This window comes from Malaya genurostris, chromosome 3 (assembly GCF_030247185.1).
Source record: "Malaya genurostris strain Urasoe2022 chromosome 3, Malgen_1.1, whole genome shotgun sequence".
Classification (NCBI taxonomy): domain Eukaryota; kingdom Metazoa; phylum Arthropoda; class Insecta; order Diptera; family Culicidae; genus Malaya; species Malaya genurostris.
The window spans coordinates 95,351,046-95,378,606 of NC_080572.1; the positions used below are offsets into that span (position 1 = coordinate 95,351,046).

At 35.7% G+C, this 27,561-nt stretch overlaps 1 protein-coding gene across 7 annotated transcripts in view; it reads right to left on the reverse strand.

Annotated features, from left to right (window-relative positions):
• LOC131438382 (protein PFC0760c-like) overlaps positions 1-19,197 on the reverse strand; it is a 28,431-nt gene extending 9,234 nt beyond the window's left edge. For 5 of the 7 annotated variants that reach the window (XM_058608385.1, XM_058608387.1, XM_058608386.1 and 2 more), the window contains exons 1-2: positions 2,698-2,891; positions 2,128-2,498 (exon numbers count right to left, since the gene is read on the reverse strand). In XM_058608385.1, the coding sequence (XP_058464368.1) occupies positions 2,128-2,498; positions 2,698-2,770 (444 nt within the window). In that variant the 5' untranslated portion in view covers positions 2,771-2,891. The other 2 variants (XM_058608380.1, XM_058608382.1) reach the window with 2 other exon arrangements.
• Between the last annotated feature and the right edge of the window lie 8,364 nt (positions 19,198-27,561).

The following is a 27,561-nucleotide window of genomic DNA, read 5'->3' on the forward strand; positions in this document are numbered from 1 at the left end:
GTATATCCATATGACAATTATGCCGTTTATAATGTTCCCAATGAATTTTAATGTAGGAAATGAAACGTACTTTTTCTAAAGTTTTCAAATTGTTTACATCACTTCGATTGAAGTGTATTAGGTAAAGTTCATGGGAAATTCCAGAGCGTGGTTTAGACTGTATTGTTTTTGTTTCTGTCGTCTCGACCGTAAGAAATTTTCGACTGTGTTGGATGAGATGCGAGCACGAACTGATCTAGATCCAATTAATTGTACGCCAAAGAGCATACTGATCTTAGATTGCTCATTAGTGTCAGCACTGACTGTTTGCCAACGATTTTAGATACTATTTTTTAGACGAAAAAGTGTTATAGAATGCGCTGCGTTGACATGTTTCCGCATATATGCCTTTGTCAGGGCCTAAAAAGTTTCAATTGATCTGGCCTGGAGACAATTTGGTGGATACATCTCCTTGGGTACAAAATTGAATCCGTAAAAATGACTTATCGGCATCTTCAATACTTTGTCCAGCAAGGATCGTGTACAGTTGGTCTCACAAAAGCGTCATATAATTAAATTTCACGTATGATTATTCATCTACGATTGCGCATGATGAATATCCGCACAGTAGTTTATCGTATAACTTATGGGCTCTTGATTTGACAAATGCGGTTTCTTTTTCAGCTTCTTGAAAATCCTTAGTCTATTTCTTGTCTTGGCTCGATCTTCGGAGGGTCCCAACTTTTTGACCACATCTCGTTCGGAAGGGCCCTTTTTACGGATGAAAGCTTGTACTATTTTCTAGTTTAGATTTTTGATCACAGGCTCAGATTTTTCTTTGTACTGAAATGTAAATTTTTGCCGTGAAATGCTTCGCACCGGCACTTGCGACTCCAAGGTTTAAAGATTGATATACACATTAATCATCATCTGTTGAAACACCATTTGAAAACAACAAAGGCGCTTCGTGCTTTCCGGGACACCCAATGATGTAATGATTCAAATTATCTATTGTTGAATTTTCCAAAACATTTTTTTTATTCACATGGTTTTCAATGTGAGTTCTGTGGCCTGTGTTTAATAGAACTAATCGGATTAATTATTGCTTTATTTCAAACTCCGATTATTTTTGAGAGATGCTATGAATCAAATCTGCATGAGACATCAGTTCACTACAAATGTTTCAAACAAACTTTGATCAGTTAAGGCCAGATCGATTGTAGGAGGGTTTCCTTTAGAAGAGAAACAAGTTGGATAATTTGTAAATAAAACTGAACAGTAACCAACAGACAGTTCATTATGAAGTAATTGGCCAGTCCATTATTTTGTCGATTGTTGTAGCATCGCATTTGGTTTTCCTATGCTAACATATCACTCAATGAGTCATGTGACTGACATACAGATGGCGCTATAATTGTCAAATCCATATGATGTTTACTAAATACTAACTTTCAAAAAAATATATGTGAAATTTCATGATACTTAGATTAGTCAGAAAAAGTGACAGCAATTTTTGTCATTGAAGCTATATTTGTCATTTTCAAAACAATGGATACAAAACAATTTCGAGAGTTATTTTATCATTGGTTCTTAGTGAAAAAAATACTGTACAAGCTCGGCAATGGTTTCAAAGGAGTTATCTGGACTCTGTTCTATCGAAGAGATCCATTTATTATTGGTTTACTGAATTTAAATGTGGTCGTCCAGACACCGATGATGGTGAACGTTCTGGTCGTCCTATTGAGGTGGTCAATCCAGAAAACAACAAAAAACTTCTAATCGTAAATTGGAAATGAATAAGATAGCTGAGGCCGTAAAGATATTAGAAGGTATTGTGTTTACAATCATGCATGAACATTTGACCATGGACCATAACCATAACCATTTTTAACTAATTGCTAAACATTCCACCTCTGTTAAGGTTCTTCTTACATTTTTTGGAAAACAGTCAAATCTTCGTGAAAAAATCATCATTTTATTTAGATAAATGTACGAAAAGGTCTAATATTTTATATTTGATCAACGACAGCGCAACAATGGCTGTTATCTCAAGATTGCAAATTGCTCCTTAACAAAGCTACGTCCGTTGACGAAATCCGGCAATTGTAAAACTCCGTGATTATATCATACTGTAAGAACTTCACTTACCTTATTGTAGTCCCAATCGTGACAAATTCCCTCGGCACTACACTTTTCCTGTACAATGAAGGCTCCTTTTCTGTTGCACATGAAGTTCACATGCGGGTGACATACTTCTGGTGGAGGCGTTCGGTTCACTCCAAACATCAGTATCACGTACAGGATAATAGATGCTATCAAGCTGAGAGCAGTCAAAATCCGTACTCGTTTACCGTAGGCGAAGGCATTTGTGATTGCCCATTTGTCTACTAGTAGGGCGAATATCAGAGGCCCGAATAGGGCCGCTATCGGTATGATCACCGATATTGAGTAGATTTCATTGAAATCGAACCCCTTTTCAGTCATGTTCGACTGGAGGAAGGGGTAAATGCACCCCAGGCCTGAAAAAAGATAAATGAATAAAATTCTAAAAAATCTACCGGTTGAGATTACACCGAACTATCGAATTCTATGTTTGACAGAGTTGTTACTGATGGATAAAGTTACTTCGAGTTTTTGGAAAGGAATTAGGACAAAGTTTGGTCACTTTGGTAAAATAATCAAACACATGGGAACTAAACTAACTAAAGCAATACTTACCTCCATAGAATAGAAATAGAACACATTTTAATGCTAGACAGTGCTTGCTCTCGAACAGTACCTTTTCCTCCATCTCCTGGAGAAGTACAGTGTTTGCGCAACCCACTAGAGTTCCCTGCTATAGTTGCCAGGCCAGTATTTCACACTATCTACCCGTTCGCCTCCTGTCCGGAGGAAAGATATCGATGTACCAGCTGCAAATTTCATATTGAATCCATTATTAGTATAAGTTCTTAGCTATTTGAATTGCGCAGTACACATTATTTGAATTGAACAGTATCTCGATTAATTCGAAAGTATCCTCTTGTTTACAAACCAAACCCACTTTTCAGCCGAGTCCCAGAGAATCGAATGCACCATAGGTACCATTCGATTCAGTTCATCGAGATTAGCAAATGTTTGTATTTTGTGTTCGTGTGGTAGTGCACTCAACTTGGAATTTCACGACCTTTGATGGAAATTAATGGTCTGATAGTTGCATAAATAGCTATTGAACTTCATACAAATCTGACTTCCGGTTCTGTGATTATAGTGTGATAAGTGTGAAAATTCAATCGCAAGAGCGTGTTTTTGAAAATAACAAATTCCTTGATATTAAACAGCAAGTTCCGCTAATTGATGATATAGGAAACTCACTTTTGCCATACCGGTTCCCTGGTTCCGGAAGTATTAGTAGTAGTAGTAGTAGTCTAAAACCAAAAATGCAACGGATTTCCTTATGATTCCATACATTTCTATAATTTTTGTCTGCATCCATCTTCCGGTTCCAGAACTATAGGATGATAAGCATGGGATTCCAATCGTCATTTGAATTAACAATGCAAAACAAAGGTTAGTTAATGACCAAACGAGCCGATTTTGACTGTACCGGTTTCGGATTGTTGATTGTTAAGATTGAAGCTGGGTGTTCAGTCACAGGAGATGAATTTTTCACAACTTTCATTTGTTGAGAAAATTGTAAAGAAAATTGTAGTAGTAACTTACCACCTTAATCAAAAAGTTTCTGGAATTTATTCAGAAAATTTTAAATAAAAGATTATTCAATCAAATCTATATTGTCCCCTTCTGGTCTTTTTCGGCGAATTGTTTCACGCAAACGTCTCATAACACCCAAATAACCCTTCTTAATCCACCTACTGGTGTGATAATGCCTTTCTCTTTCTTCACATGAAAGCATTTTTTATATTTTTATTAAATAATGCGTGACACTAATTTGGGCTTATTTTTGACACCAATTGATTCAGATTGAATCGAGTAGTTCACAGAAGCATTCTTCAGTGTTTATATCACATAGTAGGCATGATTTTCCCAACCAAGCGCTTGACATTGCCTATTTGTATGAGAAGAGTGATGCTAATCCGAAAATCCTGTTTTAATCCACCTAGTGGTGTAATGATGCCTTTCTCATATTACTAATATTTTCAAAAATATCATTAAAAGATTTTGCGAAGAAATTTTTTTTCAATCTTGAATAAAATAAGAAACTTTCTTTGGGTATAAACTAACATAACTTTTTCAAATTGTAAACAGTTATGTCAAGTTGATAAGAATTTTTCTTTATTTTACATCGTCGCACTAAATGATTAAACACACTTTACCCTATAGTTCTGGAACCGGAAATCGGACCCGGATTAAATTAAACAGCAACCTATAAGACTGTAGGAACTTTTATTTGAGCCTGTTTGTGAAAATCGATCGAATCATCTCTGTGAAAATTGATTGAGTCTCGTTTTAAACTTTTTGACTACTACTTTTGGTACTTCTGGAACCAGGAACTTGGAACTAGTATAACCAAAGTCGGAACGTTTAGTAAATAACTAATATAGCCTATAAATTGAATCAGTTTTAAGCCAAATTTAAAAGAATTTTACCCTTCGTCGCTCTAAATGACGGTGTTAAATTCAATAGCAACCTCAGGACTACGAGATTTTTTTATGAGTGACATTATTTGACACATGCTGACACACCCACATACATTGCTCAGCTCGATGAACTGTGTCGAATTACATAGAACACTTAGCCTTTCGAGTCAATTTCCACTGGTCCATTTTTCAAACTTTCTTTATGAGAAAGGCAATAAGTGCACTTTTATTGAAAAGCATCGTTGTCACAGGTACAAATTGAATAAAAGGATTAGAAATTTACATATTTTTCACCTGGCTAAACCGTTGCTGAGAAATCGACGGGAGTTCCGTTTTTGGAGATTTTCTTCACTATTACCGGTGCGGAAACCGGGGACTAGTAGTCCCAAAGTAGTTTTATATAATCACTAACTAATAACATCCTTCAACTAGATCTATTTAGCAGTAAGTTTTATAAAAATGTGCACCTCGTTTCGCCATCGCTTGTGAAAAAATACTCATGAAATTGAAAATTTTCACCATTCGCACTGTAATACCGGAACCGGAAGTCGGATCTGGATCAACTTATCGGGGACTTTTTAAAGCATTTCAAGACCTTTTATTTGGTTCTTAGTTTGTGAAAATTGGTCAAAGAATTTTTGAGAAAATTGATTGCATATTTTTTCATAAATTTTCACATATTTCTTTGTAATTCCGGAACCGGAAGTCGGATCCATATGTAACTCAAGAACTTTGTATGGGACCTCAAGACCTTTCATTTGAATCCGGTTCAGCCATCTATGAGAAAATGGAGTGACATTATTTGTCACACACATACATATATACACACCCACACATTTTTTGAAATTTTTGATGCCAAAAGTCGAAATTTTCAAAAAAAATTTTAAATATCGACTTTCTGAGACTTAGTAAAAATATTAAAAGTCCCAGAAAGTCGATTAAAAAAAAATTTCTTCGAGATAACACTAAATCTCGACGTTTCATACAATTTTAAGATTTTTGCCATAAAAAAAAGTTTCGATTTTGGAAATTTCATATACACTGAAGTCTTTTTTCATGCGAGTTTACGCGCCGCATAAAAGAAAACCGCATAACTCTGAAACTTTGCATAAAAAAACCGCATAACTCTGCCACTTCGCATAAAAAAAAAACCAAAGAAAGGAACCGCATAACTCTAAAAATTCGCATAAAAAAGTCACATAAAAACCGCATTAAAAAGACCGCATAAAAAGACCTTAGTGTACTCCCCCCTATGGTGTTTTTTCAAGATAGAAAATTTTCAAACTTTAACCAGTGGGCGGCACCCCTTACCCATGTCCGATTTAGCTCAAATTTTGCATGAGGACTTTTTTCGAGATGCTTAAACTTTTGAACGATAGCGCTTTACGAAATTAGAGATGATCCCAAAATATTGTCACCCTTATATACATTAGAGCGGTAAAAAACAACGTGTTTTGTCGGTTACGTCACTTATTCGAGATTTTCGAAAAGTGCACACACAGACATTTTCCGATCTCGTCGAACTGAGTCGAATGGTATATAACACTATGGGTCTCCGAGGCTATAGGCCGAGCAACTCTAATACCTTTCTATAGAGAAAGGCAATTACGTGAGATAGCTGAGGTCATAAAGATATTGGCAATGTGTTTACAATTATACAAGAACATTTGACCTTGAGAAAGCTCTGTTCAAAGTGGGTGCAGCGTTTACCTACAGTCAAAAACAACAACGTGTTGACGATTCAGAGCAGTGTTTGGTGTTTGGTTTACAAGTAATGAACCATTATTTTTGCAACGATATATGACAACCGATGAAACATGGATCCACCACTTTACTCTGCATCAGACCGATCATCATCTGAGTGGTGTACAATCGATGAGCCACGTCAAAGCGTCCAAAGGCACAGCTATCAGGTTATGGCTGCCGTATTTCGAGATACACATGGTATAATCTTCATCGATCATCTTGAGAAAATGAAAATATTCAATAGCGGATACTACATAGCGTTGTTAGATCATTTGAATTCAAAAATCAAGAAAAAGCGACCCCATATGCCGAAGAAAAAATAATACGTCATCCTATTTCGACAAACTATAATCCCGTTTTTCATAGATTCCACACACTCGGTGCTAGTGTTTTGCGCTGAAATTTGATCAATTAATCGTAGTAAGCTTTAATTCAAGGAATGAAGTTTTTCATTAAACCGTGTCGTTTTAACAGGCATACCGTACTTTGAATTTTATGTTTAAAAATCCAGAGAACGGTTACTCGTAGGAGAGAACCCACTGAGAATAAATTCATTGCTTTCGAGCTGTAAAATCATGGCGTTAAATGACTATTTTTCATAACCAACTTGAAGTTTTGCAAATACCATGAAATTGATTTAGCTGTAGCAACTTTGTTCGTGAAAAGGCACTAATCAAATTTACGTCAAATGTTAGTTTTGATAGCTAATACAAATATTGTGTAAAGAACTAAAGACACATTTTTGCCTTTCTCATATAGAAAGGCTATGCAATCACTGTGAAAACCGACTTTTTAACCGAGGCCCGGAGGGCCGAATGTAATATACCATTCAACTCAGCTCGACGAATTGAGAAAATGTCTGTGTGTGTGTCCGTCCGTGTGTGCGTATGTGTGTAAGTATGTAAACAAATATGCACTCACTTTTCTCGGAAATGGCTGAACCAATTTTCACAAACTAAGATTCAAATCAAAGGTTTTATGGTCCCATAGCCTGCTATTGAATTTCATCCCGATCCGACGTCCGGTTCCGGAGATATAGGATTATATATACAAAAAAACGGAGGAAATATGCACTAATTTTTTTCAGAAATGGCTCAAGCGATTTTCGCAAACTAAGATTCAAATAAAAGATCTTATGGTCCCATAACCTGCTATTGAATTTCATTTGGATCTGACTTCCGGTTCCAGAGTTACATCGTAATATGTGAGAATTAGATAAAAAGTGTGCATTCAATTTTCTCTGAAACAGCTCAACCCATTTTCACAATATAAGATTCAAATGAAAGGTCTTATAGTTTCCTAAAAATTGCTTGAACATTTTATCCAGATCCAACTTCCAGTTCCGAAACTAAAGCGTAATAAGTGAAAAATTACCAATTTCATTAGTATTTTTCACAAACGATGGTCAAAAACAGGTACGAATCCCATAAAACTGTCTGATAAATTCTTCTAGTTTGCAGAGCTTGTTAATTTGTGGGCATGAAAGCCTAATTCGGCACTACTGGTCCCCCTTTTTCCTGTTCCAGAAGCACCGAAAGTGGTACAGAAAAACTTAAAAAATATAACTCACTTCGATTTCTCTGCGATGCTTGAACCGATATTCACATATCTTTATTTGAATGAAAGCTCATATTGTCTTCAAAGCTACCGTGAAATTTCATCTGGATCCGACTTCCGGTTCCGCAGTTACAGGGCGATGAGTGTCAAAGTTTACATATCGCCATTTAGAATGACAATATGTACCACACCGAAAGAAGAAGAAAGCACAAAACAAACGATGCGTGCTTTTTCTTTTCCGTAAACGCTATGAAGAAGTCGAAACGGTTACGGATGTCTGCTACTAGTGTGTAATATTGGTGAAAGACGGTGATGCGGTTGATAAAAATTATAGCTATTTTATGATCAGTACGACCGAAAGAATAAACGAATGTCAATGACAAAAAATTTATTTGAAAAAATATGAAATTTTCACAACTGGTAAAGCAGTAATACCGTGTCGGTGGTGTAATGATGTCAATTATGATAATAAAAGTAATACATGTTTTATGCTGCTGATTCATGCTGTTTAACTTGACTTACATATGCAGCAGTAACAGAAGCGCAGATTCGCTTCGTTTGTTAGATTTTGTTTAATTGATTTAATCAAAATTGAGCATGAGATAGTAAGTATAGGCTTAACTAGGTTCAAAACTGTTCCAATTTGTAGGTCATATTTGTTGCTGACAAACGAACCAACTTTGGCTATTCCGGTCATCCGAATCCTGTTTCGGAATTATTGGAAAGAGTGATCAAAAACTGCAAAAAGGATCTTACTCACTGTTTTTTAAAATGGTCAAATCGATTTTCACAAACAAACATAGATTCAAAGGAAAAGTTTTCCAGTTTCATACGGAATTCCTTAATTTGTTGTGGATACTGATTTCGGTTCCGGAACTATAGGATAAACAGGATTTGTAGAGTGTGTCAGATTAAGTCCGAACAAACTTTCCAATTTCTATTTAATGAACAGTTGTTTTTGCGAATTCCACAGAAATATTTTTTTTTTGTTTCGATTATAGAGGTTTTAACCTTAAGGTCATTCGCCTCTTCGGATCAGGAAAACTTTCTGACCCTATGTGCGGGGTTGGGAATCGAACCCAGGTGGGCTGCGTGAAAGGCATGGACTTACCCATCACATTATACCCGTCCCCAGTAATATTTTTGATGTTATGAGTGATATGAGAAATGCATCATTACACCACTAGGTGGATTAAAACAGTTTTTTATAATTATTTTAGAATGCCCGATAGATTTCTTCAACTATTTCTTAGACACAATTTCTGTACAGGTAACGGTTTCAGAGTTACAAAGATTTGAAGAAAGTGCATGCAAAAATTTCTGGTGTGGGCAAATTTTGTTGTGACCATAAATTATAAAGAATATATTTTATGGTTCGAAATTACGTTTACTAAAATCTTACATTTTACTTTTCAAACTACAAAAATTCAAGAAAAAGAGAAAAACGTTTTCCAGTTTTCAGAATTTCAGCGCCCCCTCGATCTTTGGTCACTCTAGCCGACCGCCTAGTTTTCCTATGCCCTTATTTGACATTGAGTGTTAAGAGTAGTCTAATTTTGTCGACTTGTTAGAGTCAAAAAAGGTGAGGACCATTCTCATTTGCCTTCGAAATTGCATGAAGTCATAGTGTCGTTTTTCAAAGATTGAAAGATTTATGTATTCCTCACAACCTCAAATAATAAACATGTACAGATTTTGGGACGATATATTTAGATCGTGTATAGATTTAGCAAGCGAAAGTTATAAGCTGACAAAACTTTTGCTAGTTATAACCTACAACTATTGGGATCGGTTTGGGTTGTTTTTCAATGAAAACAAACAAAATGACAAATGATCTTTGCCGAAGCAAACTGTCACGAGTGAGTACCAGAGACGATTTTAAATCCTACATCACATCACTATCGTGCTAACAAAACAATTGTAAAATTCTATTTTCGTATTCCATTGAATTGCAAGTTCAAATCTTATTTTCTTCGAAGAAGCGAGAACGAAAGTAAGAATTGGTAAAACATGACCGAACGTTAAACGAGACATGAACAGAGAGACACAATAGAATTGGAATTCGGGGACAGCGAAGCGGCTCAGTTTAACTGGTCTATTTATAATGAACGACTCATTTTTTTTCATCTCACTGTTTTTTTCGGCATGTCGTGAGAACTAAACCGACTGGTGGGCCTGGTGGATGGTGTTAACATGTGAGAGAATCGACCGAAACAAATCGGACCGGTGTATGATGGCTTAACAAACCACACACGATTGTATCAATTTGCGCATTAGAGTGATGCTATTTTCTGCAAGAAACAACCAGAGACTCAGAAAATAATTTGGATGTAAAGCTTTAGGTCCGGTTAATATAAATTCCTTAATAATAATTCACCTGAAAAGCGTTTTTCAATTTATTTCTTGACGCAGTGCAAATCATATACAAAAGGGGGACCAAGATACGGTTGGGGCTGCCAGTTTTTCTTGTTATAAAATCCAGATTTAAATTTGAACGGCTGAAAGCAAAAATCGGAACCGGTTAAGTTCTTGTCCGGTTTTTGCATTCAAAGTTATTTTGTCCGGTTCTTGTAGAAAAGATGTTTTTAAACGATTCTTGCATTGCAAAATCCATGTCCGGTTTTTGCTCTCAATGTTTTTATCCGATTTTTGCATTCAAAAATACTTAAACGGGTTTTCCATACTAAGTTGCACTTATCCGATTTTTGCTTTCAGCCGTTCATTTTGTAACTGACATAAATTATGCATCTAGAACTAAAACACTCCTGAACATGCCCTAAAGATAGTCGAGTATTATTTTTTCAATTTTTAACATTTTTTAAGCCCGACCCGTAGCTGGTCGAAAATAATCCACCTAGTGGTGTAATGATGCCTTTCTCATATCAATCATACTATCATATATAGTACTGCGGTATTCTTTAAAGTAGTTTTCTTCGATTCCTGAAAGAATAACCGAAATCGGTTTGTTTGACCGTCTACTGATAAAAACTATCAATTGGAGATAATTTGAGGTCGATTTGAAAAATTTTTACGGTTTAGCGCCGTTTTCAGTGATGGTACAAAATTTTTAACACACTTTACCCTACATTTCCGGATCCGGACGTCGAATTTGGATGAAATTGAGAGATTTCCGTATGGGACCACAAGACCTTTCATTTGAATCCAATGACTATCGATTTGTGTAGTTTTGAGACCAGTCGGATCCGGATGAAATTCTGGAATTCCGTGTGGGGCCGTGAGACCTTTCATTTGAATTTAAGTTTGTGGAAATCGATCAAACCATCGCTGAGAAAAGTGAGTGAGATCCATTTTGGTATACATGACCACTATTTCTGGTGCTTCCGGAACAGGATACCGGGAACCAGGATAGCCGAAATCGGTTTATTTAGTTGCCTACTGATAATGACTATCGATTTGTGTAGTTTTGAGACCAGTTTAGAATTTTTTTTTACGTTTTTTGTTTCGCCGGTTTAAGTCACGTGTACAATATTAAACACACTTTACCCTATAACTCCGGAACCGGAAGTCGGATTCGGATGAAATTCAGGAATTCCGTATGGGACCATGAGAATTTCATTTGAATCTAAGTTTGTCAAAATCGCTTCAGACATCTCCGAGAAAACCTAGTGAGATTATTTGACACATATCCACACAGACATTGCTCAGCTGGATGAACTGAGTCGAATTTTTACTAGTCGGATTTTCAAGTGATTGCATAACCTTTCTATATGAGAAAGGCCAAAACGTTTACCCGTACCCGAGATAATTTTTCCTACAGACCCGAAACCGACCGAAACCTGATAAAAAAAATATTTATCCCCACCCGACCCGATCCCGAAAAAATTTCCGAAATCAGAAAAAAACCGTCACCAGACAAAACCCGATGCGTACCCGTTGAACATAAATCGGCATCCGTACCCGACCCGAACCCGACAAATATATTTTTTCTGTATTCAAACCCGATCAATACTCGTCGGGTTTGGGTCCGGGTCGGGTTTCGGATACAAATACCCGAAACTAAACCATCTCTACTCCTTAGTAGAAGACGAATCGTATATCATAGTTGACCTTCAAACAATGCCAGAACAGGAGTTTTAAACCAAATTCAAAGGGGATGATCGTTTAAAATTGTAGCTGTCGACGAAATAGAAATCAACTGATTCTCATTGGTAACCAGTGATTTACAAGGATGCCTTCCGCCTCAACCACAAATTACATAAAATGGAATTGTCTTATGCAATCGCATACGTAACACATGGGCTGAAAAGTTTCGGGCCCAACTCATAGATGACGCTAGTTTTATTGCAAAGCAAAGCCTTGGTACTACATTCCTGTAGTGGAATTTTACCTTCTGTTTCAACAGACTTCGCAGCCGATTCAGACTGTACAGAACCAGTGCATGGCTGGTGCTACGGTTCTACTGACACTACGAATCCTTCCAGGTCGGGGCTCGAACATACGACAACTGGTTTGTAAGACCAGTGCCCTATGCATTGAACCGCCAACCCGGGACAATTATTGCATTCACCTTTAATACCAAATAGCAAAGTCTTGGCATTACATTCCTTTTGTGAAATTTGGCCATTCTGTTTTGCAGCCGACTCTTAGTGTACAGAATCACTGCATTGCTAGTACTATGCTATGGCTAGTACTATGGATCCTACCTTTGATACCAACTAATACTAATACTACAGTTAATATTAATCTTTACAGTTGTTAAAAATTCGTGATATTCTATTCATTAGTTTGTGAGTTATTATGCTAAGAGTGACGCTACTTTTGTTATTTTTAGAATAATGGATCAAAAACAATTTCGTGTTTTAATTTTACACTGCTTCTTAGTGAGAAAAAAATACCGTTCAAGCAAAGCAATGTCTAGAACAGTGTTATGGAGACTCTGCTGCTGGACTAACTTTGCAGCACTTGAAATCAATACAAATTGAATTTAATCTGGAATCTTGAAAGGCTTTTGTTCACTACACTGTATTGTCTTTGTTTCTGTCGTCTGTGCTGGATGAATTAGAGATAATCTATTTCGATAATAAAATCAGCCAAAACAAACAAACAATTTTTTCGTTAGCCAGGATCAGAATTTTGCTTAAAATCAAAAAGATATATTTGTTGTTGTAGAAGAGAGCAACCATATTCTAGCTAGACATTAACAGAAATCATATCTAAAATTCTACTGACAGTTCATATTGATCATATTGACTGGAAACAGTTTTCTCAAAGTTTCAATCCTTTAACTGCCATATTGACAGAGCTAGGGTGGTTCTATTGATTTTAATTTTATTCGATTTTTGAAGAAACCGCTCCTCCGAAAAATTTGAAAAAAATCAGTTATGTTTAAGGCATAATGGGGAAGGTTCAAAATTTCTGAAGATGTATTTCTTCTATTAAAAAAACTTGAACATTTTGAAACATATTTTTCCGTCTTCCAATTTTTGCACCACCCCGGATTTTTTAGTGATAAATAAAAATTTTTGGACATATTAAAGTGGTATGTTTTCATATTTTCTAAAAATGTGGTTTGATATTTTCTAAAAAAAATAGATAACAGTTGACCATGCGTCCCATCAAGATCTGATAGAAGGAAACGCATGGTGCTTTATTCTAGTAGTTTATGCAACTTAAGCGCAGAGCTTAGAAATCAAAGTGACGAAAAGGAGGAAATGAGTTTCAACTTTTGCATAATACATACACGATCATTCTCAAACAAGATTCATGACAGTATATTTTAACCATATGTCACAGGAAATCAACCCTTCAAGATATATTCCTATCCGTGTCAGCATCCTAAATGTCCCTGACTCAACACCTACGCTCGATGGAAATCCCAAAAATATTTACAAGTAAGCTCAGGCATATTGACTCTGAGAAAATATTTTACACGGACGGATCACGAATTGAAGAGGCTACTGGGTTTGGTATATTCAACAATAATGTTTCGGTCTCATTTAAGCTTCAAGAACCTGCATCTGTTTATATAGCAGAGTTAGCAGCAGTTCTTTATAGTTTGAGTGTAATCGTCACATTATCTCCAAACCATTATTTTCTTTTCACAGATAGTCTAAGTGCAATTGAAGCTATTCGCTCAAACGCTGCTTGCAAAAATGAACCTTTTTTCTTGGGCAAAATAATACAGTGCCTGAACGCCATATTGAATAATAATTATCAAATCACAATAGTTTGGGTTCCGGCTCATTGCTCCATTCCAGGCAATGAAAGAGCCGATATTTTAGCCAAACGTGGTGCTATTGAGGGTGAAATTTATGAGAGACCGATTGCTTTCAACGAATTCTATAGCGCGTCTCGCCAAAGAACACTTGCCAGCTGGCAAGCTTCTTGGGATAAAGATGATCTGGGTCGGTGGATGCACTCAATTATTCCTAAAATATCGACAAAGGCATGGTTCAGGGGACTGGATGTGAGTAGAGATTTCATTCGTGTGATGTCCAGACTCATGTCCAATCACTTAGATGCACATCTCCACGTTAGATGCACATCTCCTTCGAATTGGACTTTCCGAGACTAATCATTGTGCTTGCGGCGAAGGTTACCGCGATATTGACCATGTTGTTTGGACATGCGTGGAGTTTCGTGATGTCAGATCTCAACTAATAAATTCCTTGCGTACCCAAGGTAGACTATCCAATGTCCCAGTTCGCGACATTCTTGCTTGTCGTGACCTTCCATACATGAAACTTCTTTATCATTTCATTAAATCCATTGGAGTTCCAATTTAAATTTTATTTTATGTTAGATTGTTTTCTCTTCCATGAGTTCAACCAATAGCCAACTATAGGATATTGAATATAAGTGGTGAACTGATACAAACAATCCTGAAATAGTTATAAGATCATGTACAAAATAAATGTATTTTATTTAATGTAATTTAAAATAGCAACTCGCTTGATAAAAACAGTGTTTAGATTAACTAATGAGTACCAACATACTAATATGATATTCGAAATGTATTAGGTTTAAACTACTATGTATTGTGGATGCCACGGCGAAGAAAAACTTATGTATATTATTATTTTTACGTTTCGTCTTTGACTCATCAGTGCAGAGCAGTTCAAATTGAACTGCTTAGTGCTAAACTCGGCAGTTCAATTTGAACCGCTAAGCAGACGTAAAGTTTCTGCTACTTACAGAACACTTTTTGTTTTGCAACGAAGTGCAATGTCTTTTCTGACGTGCCGAACGAAAATGTATATTGCCTATGAAATAAACGTATTTATGAAAAAAAAATACACGATCATACTTCGGGTACAACCTAGAAAGCTACAAAGCAAGAACTTACTGGTATGTGGTTCATATATGAATGGTAGTAATATATGAACGTCGCGAGTATCACACATTGTCTCAGGTTGGCGGTTCAATGCATAGGACGCTGGTCTTACAAGCCAGTATGTTCGAGCCCCGACCTGGAAGGATTCTTAGTGTCAGTAGGATCCATAGTACTAGCCATGCAATGATTCTGTACACTAAGAATCGGCTGCGAAGTTTGTTGAAACAGAAAGGCCAAATTCCACAAAAGGAATGTAATGCCAAGACTTTGCTTTTGAGTATCACACATGAAATTCGATTACAGCAATCAAGAACTAGAGCGGGTGTCAGTTTTTTACGTGGTGCTGATGAATGTAATGAAAGAATAATGAAAGAAAGAATGAAAATTTCTTTACAGTTTCAAAAGTGACTATAAATAATTCGATAATTCGATAGTGTTTCATGAAATGGTCGAATCGTTTGGAACTGTTGGGTCTGGTACAAAACGGTTTCCTTTTTGTCAGCTCTGTACATTTCACTAAATGCATATCGAGTTGAAACAACAGCGAATTGAATTTTCCGTTTTTATATTGGTGTCAAACAGAAGTGGCCATTGATGAAGGTTGGAATCGATTACTTAGAATTATTGACTGTATATTTCATTTAAATAGGAAATGGGATAGAAAATGTTATAAAAATACATTGCTATTTGAAAGCACACATTTTTTCTCTGATATTTTCGCTTATTCTATAGACTTATCATCGTCACTTCTTTTATTGATAGTCGTTGGTAGCTGTTCTGATTTAAGCATTTTTGACAATATTTCCGCCGGTTTCACTATTCTGGATAGAAACCGAGCATGAGATAAGTAGTAAATAATGGCGGCCACGTGTGAAGCTACCAACAGTTCTATTGCCAATAGCGCATTCACAGCAACGGCGCTGGATTCCCAGATATCCAGTCGAGTTTGGAGTGTACTCGATATAGAACTTGTAAACTTCGAAAAATGAGATACAACTTATTATGGGCCCGAATGGCTTTTTTGTGATCTGTGTGTCTTAATTAGGTCATCCCGTGATAAAGCTCTAAATTCAAAATTGCTTGGCAGAACATCTTTCTCAAAAGTTTTTAATCCAGAGCTACTATATTCCGATACTAGTTGCTCTTGTTCCAATCCAAGGCTTGATAATATTACCTTATTAGAACTTCCCGTTCGCAATTTGAACAAAAATACGACCAAATTTTTCTTATTGACCCCAGCATATCATGAATCTCAATGATATTTGGCCTTGTTAAACCAGTAAAAACCTGGAGACGTTCCTCTGAGAGTGAATAATCACTTACTGAGTTGATTGGTGCATGAGACGTCATTTTGTATTCTCATATATTTTCTGGAAAATACGGAGCTTTCTTCACAATATAAATCCAATACATAAAATTAAAGAAATCGATTCAGTTTTCTAATGGACAAGGTCGATAAATGCATGACTTGAAATTATTCAAAAGGTTATAACTCGAAAACGAAAAATAACGCATCACTATTTCTTTATATCTGGTTTTAGAATATATAGCGTTCTTAGTCTACAAACCATGAAAACCGTCATAAAGATATTTGATTGACGTTTTCAAACACAAAACTCCAACTTTATTCTCATCAGTTATTTTCCAGAAAAGTATAGACATACTTCGATAACTTATCTCTATGATAACTTTTGACACTGTAATGAAATTTTCATTCGTTCTTTCATTATTCTTTCATTACATCCATCAGCAACACGTAAAAAACTGATACCCGCTCTAGTTCTTGACTGCCGTAACCGAATTTCATATGTGTGATACTCGCGACTTTCATATATAACTACCATTCATATATGAACCACATACCAGTAAGTTCTTGCTTTGTAGCTTTCTCGGTTGTACTTGAAGTATGATCGTTTATGTATTATGCAAAGGTTGAAACTCATTTCCTCCTTTTCGTTAATTTGATTTCTAAGCCCTGCGCTTGAGTTGCATAAATTACTAGAACAAAGCACCATGTGTTTCCTTCGCTTAGAATTTGATGGGAGCGCATGGTCGACTACTACTAGAAACTACTAGAACAAAGCACAATGCGTTTCCTTCTAACAGAACTTGATGGGAACGCATGGTCGACTGTTATCTATTTTTTAGAAAATATCAAACCATATTTTTCAAAAATATGAAAACATACCACTTTAACATGTCCAAAATTTTTTTTATCGCTAAAAAATCCGGGGTGGTGCCAAAATTGGAAGGGGAAAAATATGTTTATAAATGTTCAAGTATTTTCTATCGAACGAAATCCATCTTCGAAAATTCCGGAAAAAAATTGTAAACCTTTACCATAATGCCTTAAACATACCTGAATTTTTTCAATTTTTTCGGAAGAGCGGTTTCTTCAAAAATCAAATAAAATAAAAATCAATAGAACCACCCTAGCTCCGTCAATATGGCAGTTAAAGGGTTAAAACTTTGAGAAAATTGTTTCCAGTCTATGACCTTTCGAATGTGTTATAACAATATGAATTCCCATGGTAGGCAGATTTCACATGCTCATTCTGATATAGCCTTTACAACGATTTGTATTTTAGTCTTTGTTAAGTCGCAGAGCCGTCTTGAGCTAGTTTTATATATGATCAGTATCTAACGGGGAAACAGATTGAATACAATTGATATGTGAATGTAATTATGTAATGAAAACTGCGAAAATGTTACGGCAGAGACGGGACTCGAACCCGTAGTTAACTCTGCTACCCTGCATATGAAAACACACATGAAAAGATAGTCCAATTGAATAAAAGAAACCAAGCATGCTTCGGTCTACTTGGTCACCACGGCATCCACTTGCAGTCCTTGAAGCAGTGTATTCACATGTCAATTTTCCAATCGGGTTTCCCCGTTAGAATTGTAAAGTAACATGATGTTTGATTGCCTGCTCTAAATATGTGAATGAAAATAGATGTAAATTCACGAAATATTTTAAATCTGTGTACTTGAATTTACGTTTAGCGAAAATTATTTTTTTTCTAAGATTGTACAGTATGTAAATCGAATCAAACTGTTCCCTAATAATCTATCGTTGCACCCAAGGATGAGTACGCCTGATAGTTTTCGAGATGTAGATAAGCACATATTCGGCCAACTGTGACGGTGAGAGTAGAATCGGTCTCATTCTGCTCATGCTCGATTGTAGGTACTATCTGGTCGCAATTCTGTCACTGGCGGCAAAACGTATACAACAAGTGGATATTATCATTGATTCATTCATTCATATACACCGAAAGATTGAAAGGAACTAATTTTGAACACTTTAACAGCTGCTTCATCCGCTACATCCCACTTCGCATACGAGTTTGGTGCGATTTCGAAGCCGGCTGTGCGCGCCCATGCCGCCCACAATTCCACCGTTCAAAGGAGATCACCAGACCACACTACCAAGATCTGTGTGCGGTTGTGGTGTCACCCAAATCACACTTTCGTTCACTCGTGAAAGATGGAGAGAGAATTTTTTGTTAATTTTATCACTCGCGGTAATTTAAGGTACAAATTTGCTACCGAATTTCAGTGCGTTTTTTCATAGATTTCTTTAAGCCTGTCGACAGACTGAAGAAAAGTGCAAATCGGCTGAGCGATTTTTTTTTCGATTGCTGGGTTCGATTTTCACGGGGTTTCACGATGACAAGCGCACTGAACCATCTTCAAACCGCAAGTTGTCGATTTACGTAATTTTCCGGTTGAAAGAAATTCACCGCACGATACGAAGGCAGTAGCTGGTGAATCGTTCAAGGCCACCTGCCCTTTGCTCAATTTCGTTATCCGAATAAGTGTAAGGAACTATTCCCTTCTTTTAGAGGCTATTCTGAATCACTTTTACTCTGCTTTCCCGTGTGGTAGTACGACTCTTTATTTTTTGGCAGATTTTCTTCAACTTTCACAAGCTCATAGAGATTCGATGAACAGAACAATTTAACCGGTCACTTACTTCCGAACGCGTCGGGAAATCCTACTCAACTGCTTATTTCAAGCGGGATAGTTACTCTTGCCTTGTAAGCTCCGGTCTCCCACGCCGAGAGGAGCTCAGTGGTCACGGGGACTCGATTCAATTCGTGGGCGCATGCGTTTCCGGCTACGAACGTTTGGTGCAACGGGAAATATATGTTTTTTTGTGAAGCGCACTGTGTTGCATTTCGTCGTTCTGTGCTGAAAGATGTTATTCAGTTCCCGACCGGTCGTATTGTGTTACCGAAAGTGTGATTCAACTTATCAATCGTATTTGTTCGAGATTGCAAAATTTTTACTGAATTACAAATGAAAAACGGGCGATTAAATTCATATTGATTAAAATTTTCAACTATGTGTCTTGGAACAATAACTAGAAAGATGGTAACTATTAGTCGTTTGCATCTTATCAATTTTGACAAATCCTGAAATAATTGTGTTGTCGCTCAATTGAAAGTTTTATTTTCCATTGACGTCGATCTCAACCCGATCCAAGTTTGAAAACATTTTCACCATCGTTTGAAAGCGAGCACCGTCAACATTAACAAGTGGTGCTAAATTTGTGGTCAAGCGAATCCTGACCAAACCGGATAGGAAACTAGAAAGTATATTCTTACAAATGTCTAGATTTATCTTGTCAGAGCTTTTCTCAAGTATTGTTGTTTCCAACTTGAGTATCGACCAGGTAACTCATGAGATATTCTGTTGCGTTTGCGCAAACAGTCTTAGTCAAACAGCTTATGTAGCAACGCGAGGTGTTTTGATACCCAGAAAAATGTAGTTTTCCGTCATCAGTTTTGTTTTGCTTTACTTCTTTTCTCAATGTATCACTTTTCTCCTGAAAAGAAATACTATAGCACTTTGTAAGCCAGCTAATTATATATGATATTTCTCGGTTGATTTTCCAAAAGGTCTTAAGAGCAAGTGATAATTTCTCTTTGTTTACTTTCTCTTCTATTAATTACCAAGCGATTTCCACGTTTATCACTCAACTCTTGGTACATATAAAATGATACCCGGAACCGTCGACTTTCGAACAGATTTATAAAATCCAAAAAAAAAACTTTATAAACACGTCTTAATAATCGAAAGAGAAAGTAAACAAAGAGAAACTGCATACGGGCCACCCGCGGGGTATTCGTAGCCTGGGGGTGTTTCCCAACATAGATACATACCAACGTCATCTGGAAGACTATCATTATATAAACAATCTACCGGCTGGTGCCGATCCCCAGCTGAAGGCTGGATCTGCCAAAGTCGACCACTGCCTAATGATACTACCCTACACGCAGAGAAATGAAGCTTGTTTAAAATAACAAATCGATTAGTAGATATTTGAATCTGATTCATGTTAATTTCAAACTAGAATATGATTGTTTTAAACCATTTTCTCCCTTCAACATCAACAAAGATCTCTGTTTAATGTGAATAAATATTTTGGTCTTGCCAAACGAAAAAAAAAATTGTTCCAGCTAATTTTATGGTTGAAATAATTCATCAATATATTGCGTAACAACAAAAGCAGAGTTGATTTTATTCGCAATATCTATGTTGATTCAGTTCTGCTTTATCTTTATGTTAAGAACAAAATTTATTCATTTTATCTTTTGTTTACACGCAGAGAAATTGAGCTTGTTTAAAATAACAAAACAGTCAGCAGATTTTAAAATATGATTTCTGTTGATTTCAAGCTAGAATATGATTGTTTTGAACCAATTGCTCCCTTGTACATCAACAATTATATCTATTTGATTTGAAGACAAATTCTCATCCTGACTAACGAAAAACTGGCTTATTTCGGCAGATTTCATCGTTGAAATAAATCAGCCATTTATTACATGTCAACAAAAGTTGAGTTGAAGTTATTGGCAACGTATTTGTTGATTCAATCGTGTTTTACATTTATATTAAGAAAAGATTGGTTAATTTTATCTATAATCTCATTTGTGTAATGACAACTAAGTTTATTGTTTGAATTTAAGTGCGTTGTGTTGTGTTTTTTAAGTGCGAGAGTTTTTAAACGTTTTTATACTGTTTTTCCATATTTTTACTGTATGAAATTCGACTATTGTGTATACATTTTTCATACATTGCGAGTGTTGTGTTTTGAATAATCGATCCGCTGTGCTTTCGGCAATTAATCCCACCGTTGCTTACTGCTTACAATCAGCCACCGTCGCTCAGCTCTCTAAACAATAAACAACCGTTTCACCAGTGCTATTCTTTTGTGTGCGGCTTAAGTGAACCCGATCTAACACGGCAACGATGAGCGCTGAGAATAACTGTGCCAAATGCAGCCAGGTTATATCCGGCATCGATTCGGTTTCATGCCGCGGGTATTGTGGATGTAAGTTCCATATGACCTGTTCTAACGTCTCTCGAGCCCTCTTGAGTTATTTTACATCGCATCGCAAAAATTTGTACTGGATGTGTGATAATTGTGCCGCTTTGTTTGATAATTCGCATCTTCGTTCGATTTCAAAAGCGGCTGATGATAAATCACCTCTAGTGTCACTCACTGAGGCGATCAACAACTTGCAATGCGAAATAAAGCAATTGTCGAGTCAAACTCCACGTACTATCACACCGAGAACTCGAATATGGCCCATTGATCCTTCTGTGCGGTTTATTTTCCACCGGACCGTACTCGTGACCTGCCGTTGATCGATGCCCATCTTTTGTCCCTCGAAGAGATATGCTCTTACGCTTGTCCTGTCGACGAAATATTAATCGTTGGGGATTTTAATTTTCCCAATCTAAAATGGCAACCAGCTTCGAACGGCTTTCTTTTCGCGGATCCTTCGCAGTCATCTTTTCATGCTGGCAGTATCAGTTTGCTTGATCGTTACAGCACAAATCTGATGCGCCAATTCAACCACGTGACGAATGAAAACAATAAAATACTGGATCTTTGTTCTTCGAGTAAATCCGATTCCGCTCCCAAGATTGCTGCTGCACCCGTTCCTATGGTGAAATATGTAAAGCACCATCCTCCTTTATGCCTTGAGATAGAAGCTTCTCGGCAGTCTCATAGCTCCAATGTGGATGGAACCGTCAGATATGATTATAAAAAAGCAGAGTATAGGAAAATTATCGACTTTTTGTCGAATATTGATTGGAGTGAAGTTCTCGACAAAGACGATGCAAATCTTGCTGTTCAAACTTTTTCCAATATTTTGACGTATGCTATAGATCATTATGTGCCGAAACGACTAAGTAATGCTTTCAGACAAGCTCCATGGCAAACTACTGAATTGAAACGATTAAAATCATCTAAAAGATCTGCGTTAAAAAAATATTCCAAGAATGGCGGGTATGCACTGCGTGCAAACTACGTACACATCAACTCTTTATATAAAAGGACAGCAAAACGTTGCTACGCACGTTACCTTCGGAATGTTCAGAACAAATTGAAGTCCGATCCTAAATCTTTTTGGAAATACGTAAACGACCAACGAAAAGAATCGAATTTGCCTTCGTCGATGGTATATGGGATAAGTGTTGGAACTAATCTAGATGAAATTTGTCTACTGTTTTCCGAAAAGTTTTCCAGCGTTTTCTCCAATGAAGTGTTGTCACCGAACCAAATCGCCCAAGCAGCAATGAACGTTCCAGTATCACATCAGTTGTTGGATACTATCAGTGTTGACGAAGATTCAGTAAAAATGGCTATCGCCAAAATGAAATCTTCGAGCTCTTCCGGACCCGATGGTATTCCTGCAATCTTTGTGAAAAAAAGCTCCATCGGTTTAATTTCACCTATCTGCCAAATTTTTCGTTTATCGCTAACATCTGGGATCTTCCCTGATTCCTGGAAGTTTTCATACATGTTTCCAGTTCATAAAAAAGGAGACAAAAAAGACATCGACAACTACCGTGGAATTACGTCGCTCAGTGCTATTCCAAAGCTTTTCGAAATGGTGGTACTTGATTCTATATTCAACCATTGTAAATGGTTTATTGCAGAAACACAACATGGGTTTATGCCGAAACGGTCCACGGCTACCAATCTCTTGACTTTCACGACGTTTGTGACGAATGCTATATCCTGCGGTTTACAAACTGATGTTATCTACACGGACCTTTCCGCTGCCTTTGACAAAATTAACCACGCCATTACTGTTGCTAAGTTAGACAGATTGGGATTTGGTTCTAACATGCTGCGTTGGTTTTCCTCATACCTTAATAATCGCCGATTAGCAATCAAGATAAATGACGCTGTATCCAAAGAGTTCATCGCTTCTTCTGGGATTCCACAAGGCAGCCATCTCGGACCTCTGATCTTCCTCCTGTATTTTAACGATGTGAATCTTTCTCTAAATTGTCCACGTTTATCTTTCGCTGATGATCTCAAGCTATTCCAAATAGTTCGAAGTAACGAGGATGCTGTTTTCCTCCAACACCAACTTGAAATTTTTTCAAAGTGGTGTGAGGTAAATCGAATGGCTTTGAACATTGATAAATGCTCAATCATCACGTTCACACGCAAAAAAAATCCTATAAGATACAACTACTGCCTTGATGAAGTAGTGATCAACAGAACCACGTGTGTTAAGGATCTTGGTGTAATTCTAGACGAGCAATTGTCTTTCAAGCAGCATATCAACTTTATTGTAGCAAAGGCATCTCGTAGTTTAGGATTTGTAATGAGAATAGCAAAACATTTCACAGACATTTACTGTTTAAAGTCTCTATATTGCTCACTCATTCGTACAACGCTCGAGTACTGCTCTACGATATGGAACCCATATTACCTTAACGGCTCCTACCGAATAGAATCAATACAGCGCAGATTCGTCCGTTTTGCTCTTCGACAGCTACCTTGGAATAACCCCAACGAGTTGCCTAGCTACGAAAGCCGTGGATTATTGATTGGACTCGACACCCTTGGCATTCGACGTAATTTGTCCCGTGCTATGTTGATCGCCGACATGTTGAACAACAAAATAGACTGCCCTGCACTCCTCAGCGAAATTTCTTTAAATGTACGCAGTAGAGCTCTTCGGAATAACGTCTTTCTTCGATTGCCTCTTAGCCGTACGAATTATGGATATAACGGTGCTATTATTGGTCTACAGCGAACTTTCAATGGAGTATCTGCCGGATTCGATTTTCACATTACGCGTAGCAGAATTCAAACAAATTTTTTAAACATACTTAGAAATAGGAATAGTTTTTAATCATTGGGACTACACATTGTCTGTTGATTACATGTAAATAAATAAATAAATAAATAAATAAATAAAAAAAAAAAAGAATTAACCATATCAGATCTGTTTCTTATAAACCAGAAAATTTTTTCCCCGTGGATAATCAAAAAAGTTGGCACGTGTTTTAGAAGGAAAATTTCAGTGTTTCTTTCTTTTCTTAGAGGTCTTTTAATAGTTTAAGTGTATGGATAATTGAAAAGCTTTACTCAACTTGCATTACATTACATAACACGTTTTTAACAGATGCAGGAATTCTATCTTGACCAGATTAATGGAGCACCGAATCATTGATTGTGGCATTTGAAAAATTTTATCGACAAAAGGGCCCAAATGCTATTGAAAGAAATAGACAATTTCAAATGGATGAAAATCGAAATAAAATTAGTTTAAAAAATTACCCTGAAAATAAGTTTGAACGAAATTTCTTTTTAAGAATAATGACAAACAAAAATGCATGATTTTAACAAACAAAAGCGTATGTTGAAATACTAATTATTTTTTTTTCGGTTTGAATATTATCGTTCATTTCAACTGTCAAGTTTATAAATTCAAAGAACTAATACTATTATCATTATCTAAAACTAGTTCATTCTAAACTTATTTTGAAAGTTAAATTTACCATGGAATCGTTTGTCAAGAAATTGACAGGAACGCGCAAGTAAAATATTTGTTATTTTTAACAAAATATTTCTTGAAACAAACTAATGCACTGAGCAAAATCAAATATCTTGTTTTGTAGCTTCAAGCAACAATATTTGCAATTTCAAATCAGATTTTCTTTTGTTACTATTTCAACAAAATAAATCGTTGCATGAAACCCAGATTTAGTTACATTTACAATATTTTTCTCTGTGTGTAGTTTTAAGTTAGTCGTTAATTAAAATGAGAAAATTAGAAAAAAAGCCCTTGGCATCTTAGAGATTAAGCAGTGTGTCTTAAAAAAAGTATATTATTAAATAAAAAAAGAGAAACTGTCACATGCTCTTACGGCTTTGGTTCAATCCTGATATACTTTTTTTTCTTAAAAAAGATTTTGATCAATTTGTCTTTAATCTTATTTGTGTAATAATACAACTAAGTTTACTGTTTAAAATAACCATATTAGTTCTATTTCTTATAAACCAGAGCAATTTTTTGCCGTGAGAATAAATCTTAGCATTTTTTTTTCGTGGATAAAGTTTGTGCGCGTTTTACAAGTAAAATTTTATCAGCTTCTTTAATTTCCTAGAGAGTTTTCTACAATTCATGCGTATGTATTTTGAAGATGCATAACATTTTATAACACATTCTTTACGAAAAAATATTTGTTACAAAACTGTTGACCGGACTGATGCAGCGTTAAATCATTGAATACTAATTAGAATACCAGATCTTGATTGTGGTATGTGCATAATTCGAACACCTTGCGGCAAAAGGGCTAAATGTCTTGGAAATTATAAATATCAATCAAAGGCTTGTTTTATAAGAATTTCTAAATGAATATAAATCGAAATAAAAGAAGCTTTAAAAGTTACCTTGCAAATTAGTTTGAAAGAAAATAAACAAAAATGTATGATTATAACAAACAAAAATGATAGTTGTAAAAACTAAATTTAGGTTCATTATTTCAAAAAAAATAGTCTAAAATTTAAAATACAACAATTATTAACTTTAAATAGAGTTCGTTCATTTAAAACAAAATTTTTAAATTGAATTTACTGTGAAATTGTTTGTCAAGAAATTGACAGGAACGCACAAGTAAAATATACGTTATTTTTATAAAAATATTTAATGAAACAAACTAATCTACTGAGAAAAATCAATTATTATTTTTTGTAGTTTAAAGTAACGATATTTACTAGATTAAACCAGATTTTTTTGGAATTATTAATATTTTTTATTATTCCTCTATTTCATGATATCTTGTTGTAAATCGTCCTTGCATCTTGATGGAACTCGTGTAATAGAAGAATTTGAATTAATCGCATGAATCGTTCTCTAATATCATATGATTTCTTGATGAAAAATTAGAGGGTTGTATTCAAGACACGACCGAGCACAATAACATTAAAAATGGAACGTTTCTGAAGTCTTCATAATATATACAAAAATAAAGAGAAGATGATACACTAAACTAAAAACTTTTTCAATTGACTAATTACAAACTTGCTCTAGTTTAAGCGCTTAGATTGTTGGCGAATGATAAAATTGACAATTAGATTTTTTCTTGATAATTAATTATATTCAATTTTGATCCCTTTCCACAATTTTTTACATTGTTAAAATTTTGAATAACGTCCTTTAACTAGAATTCAAAGTTACTTGAAAGCTCAATTTTAGATACAAACAACCTAAAGATTTAATCCTGAACAAATGAAACTGTTTTATTTTATGACAATAATCTTCGAGAAACATACAAACTTATTAATTTTATAAACAGTTAATCGATCCAAGAGAAGATTTTATTTATTTTAACGAAAAATGTTGTACCAGTAAGCTCAGTAATAGTGTAATTTTATTAATCCTTCTTCAAAATCGTCGATAATCTTCGGAAAGTGTCGGTAAATAATATGGCAACAATACGAGGAAGAAAAATGTGAAACAGTCCGCATAAAATATTTAGTTACTTACATTGATTTTCGCTTTGGCATATTAGGAATATACGAAATTGATACGCAACAAAATTCAGAAATTTTGTTCATATTGTAACTTGATGTTATTAACACATGAATGAACATTGTCATAGTTACAATGCGTGTTTTGAAGCAAATAATAATTGAACTGAAACTGGCGGTTAACCAAATTCTACGAGGGTTGCTATTCAAACGATACATGTAAAATCGCAAGTAAACTTACCTTTAGTTTATCTTTGATACTATATGATATTGTATCTAATTGTACTGTATATGTGAGCCTGTGGAACTCATTTATACTACTAAACCAAGGAGACCGCTTTTAAATAAGTTTCAGAATTTAATTTTGAATCTTTTGAAGCGTTTAATACCTGGTGGGACAACAACTTGTTCAGTCACATATAATGAAGAAGAAGTTTCTATGATTATCATAATAACACAACTTTATACTGAATCCATTTTCGCGCCACCGTTTTGTTCGTATGGGAATGGAGATTTAAGTATGCAAACCGATCCGTTGACAAATTAAAACATTTTTAAGCTTACAATATTGAAGCTTTGGAATCATTTAAATGAGGAAATTCCAT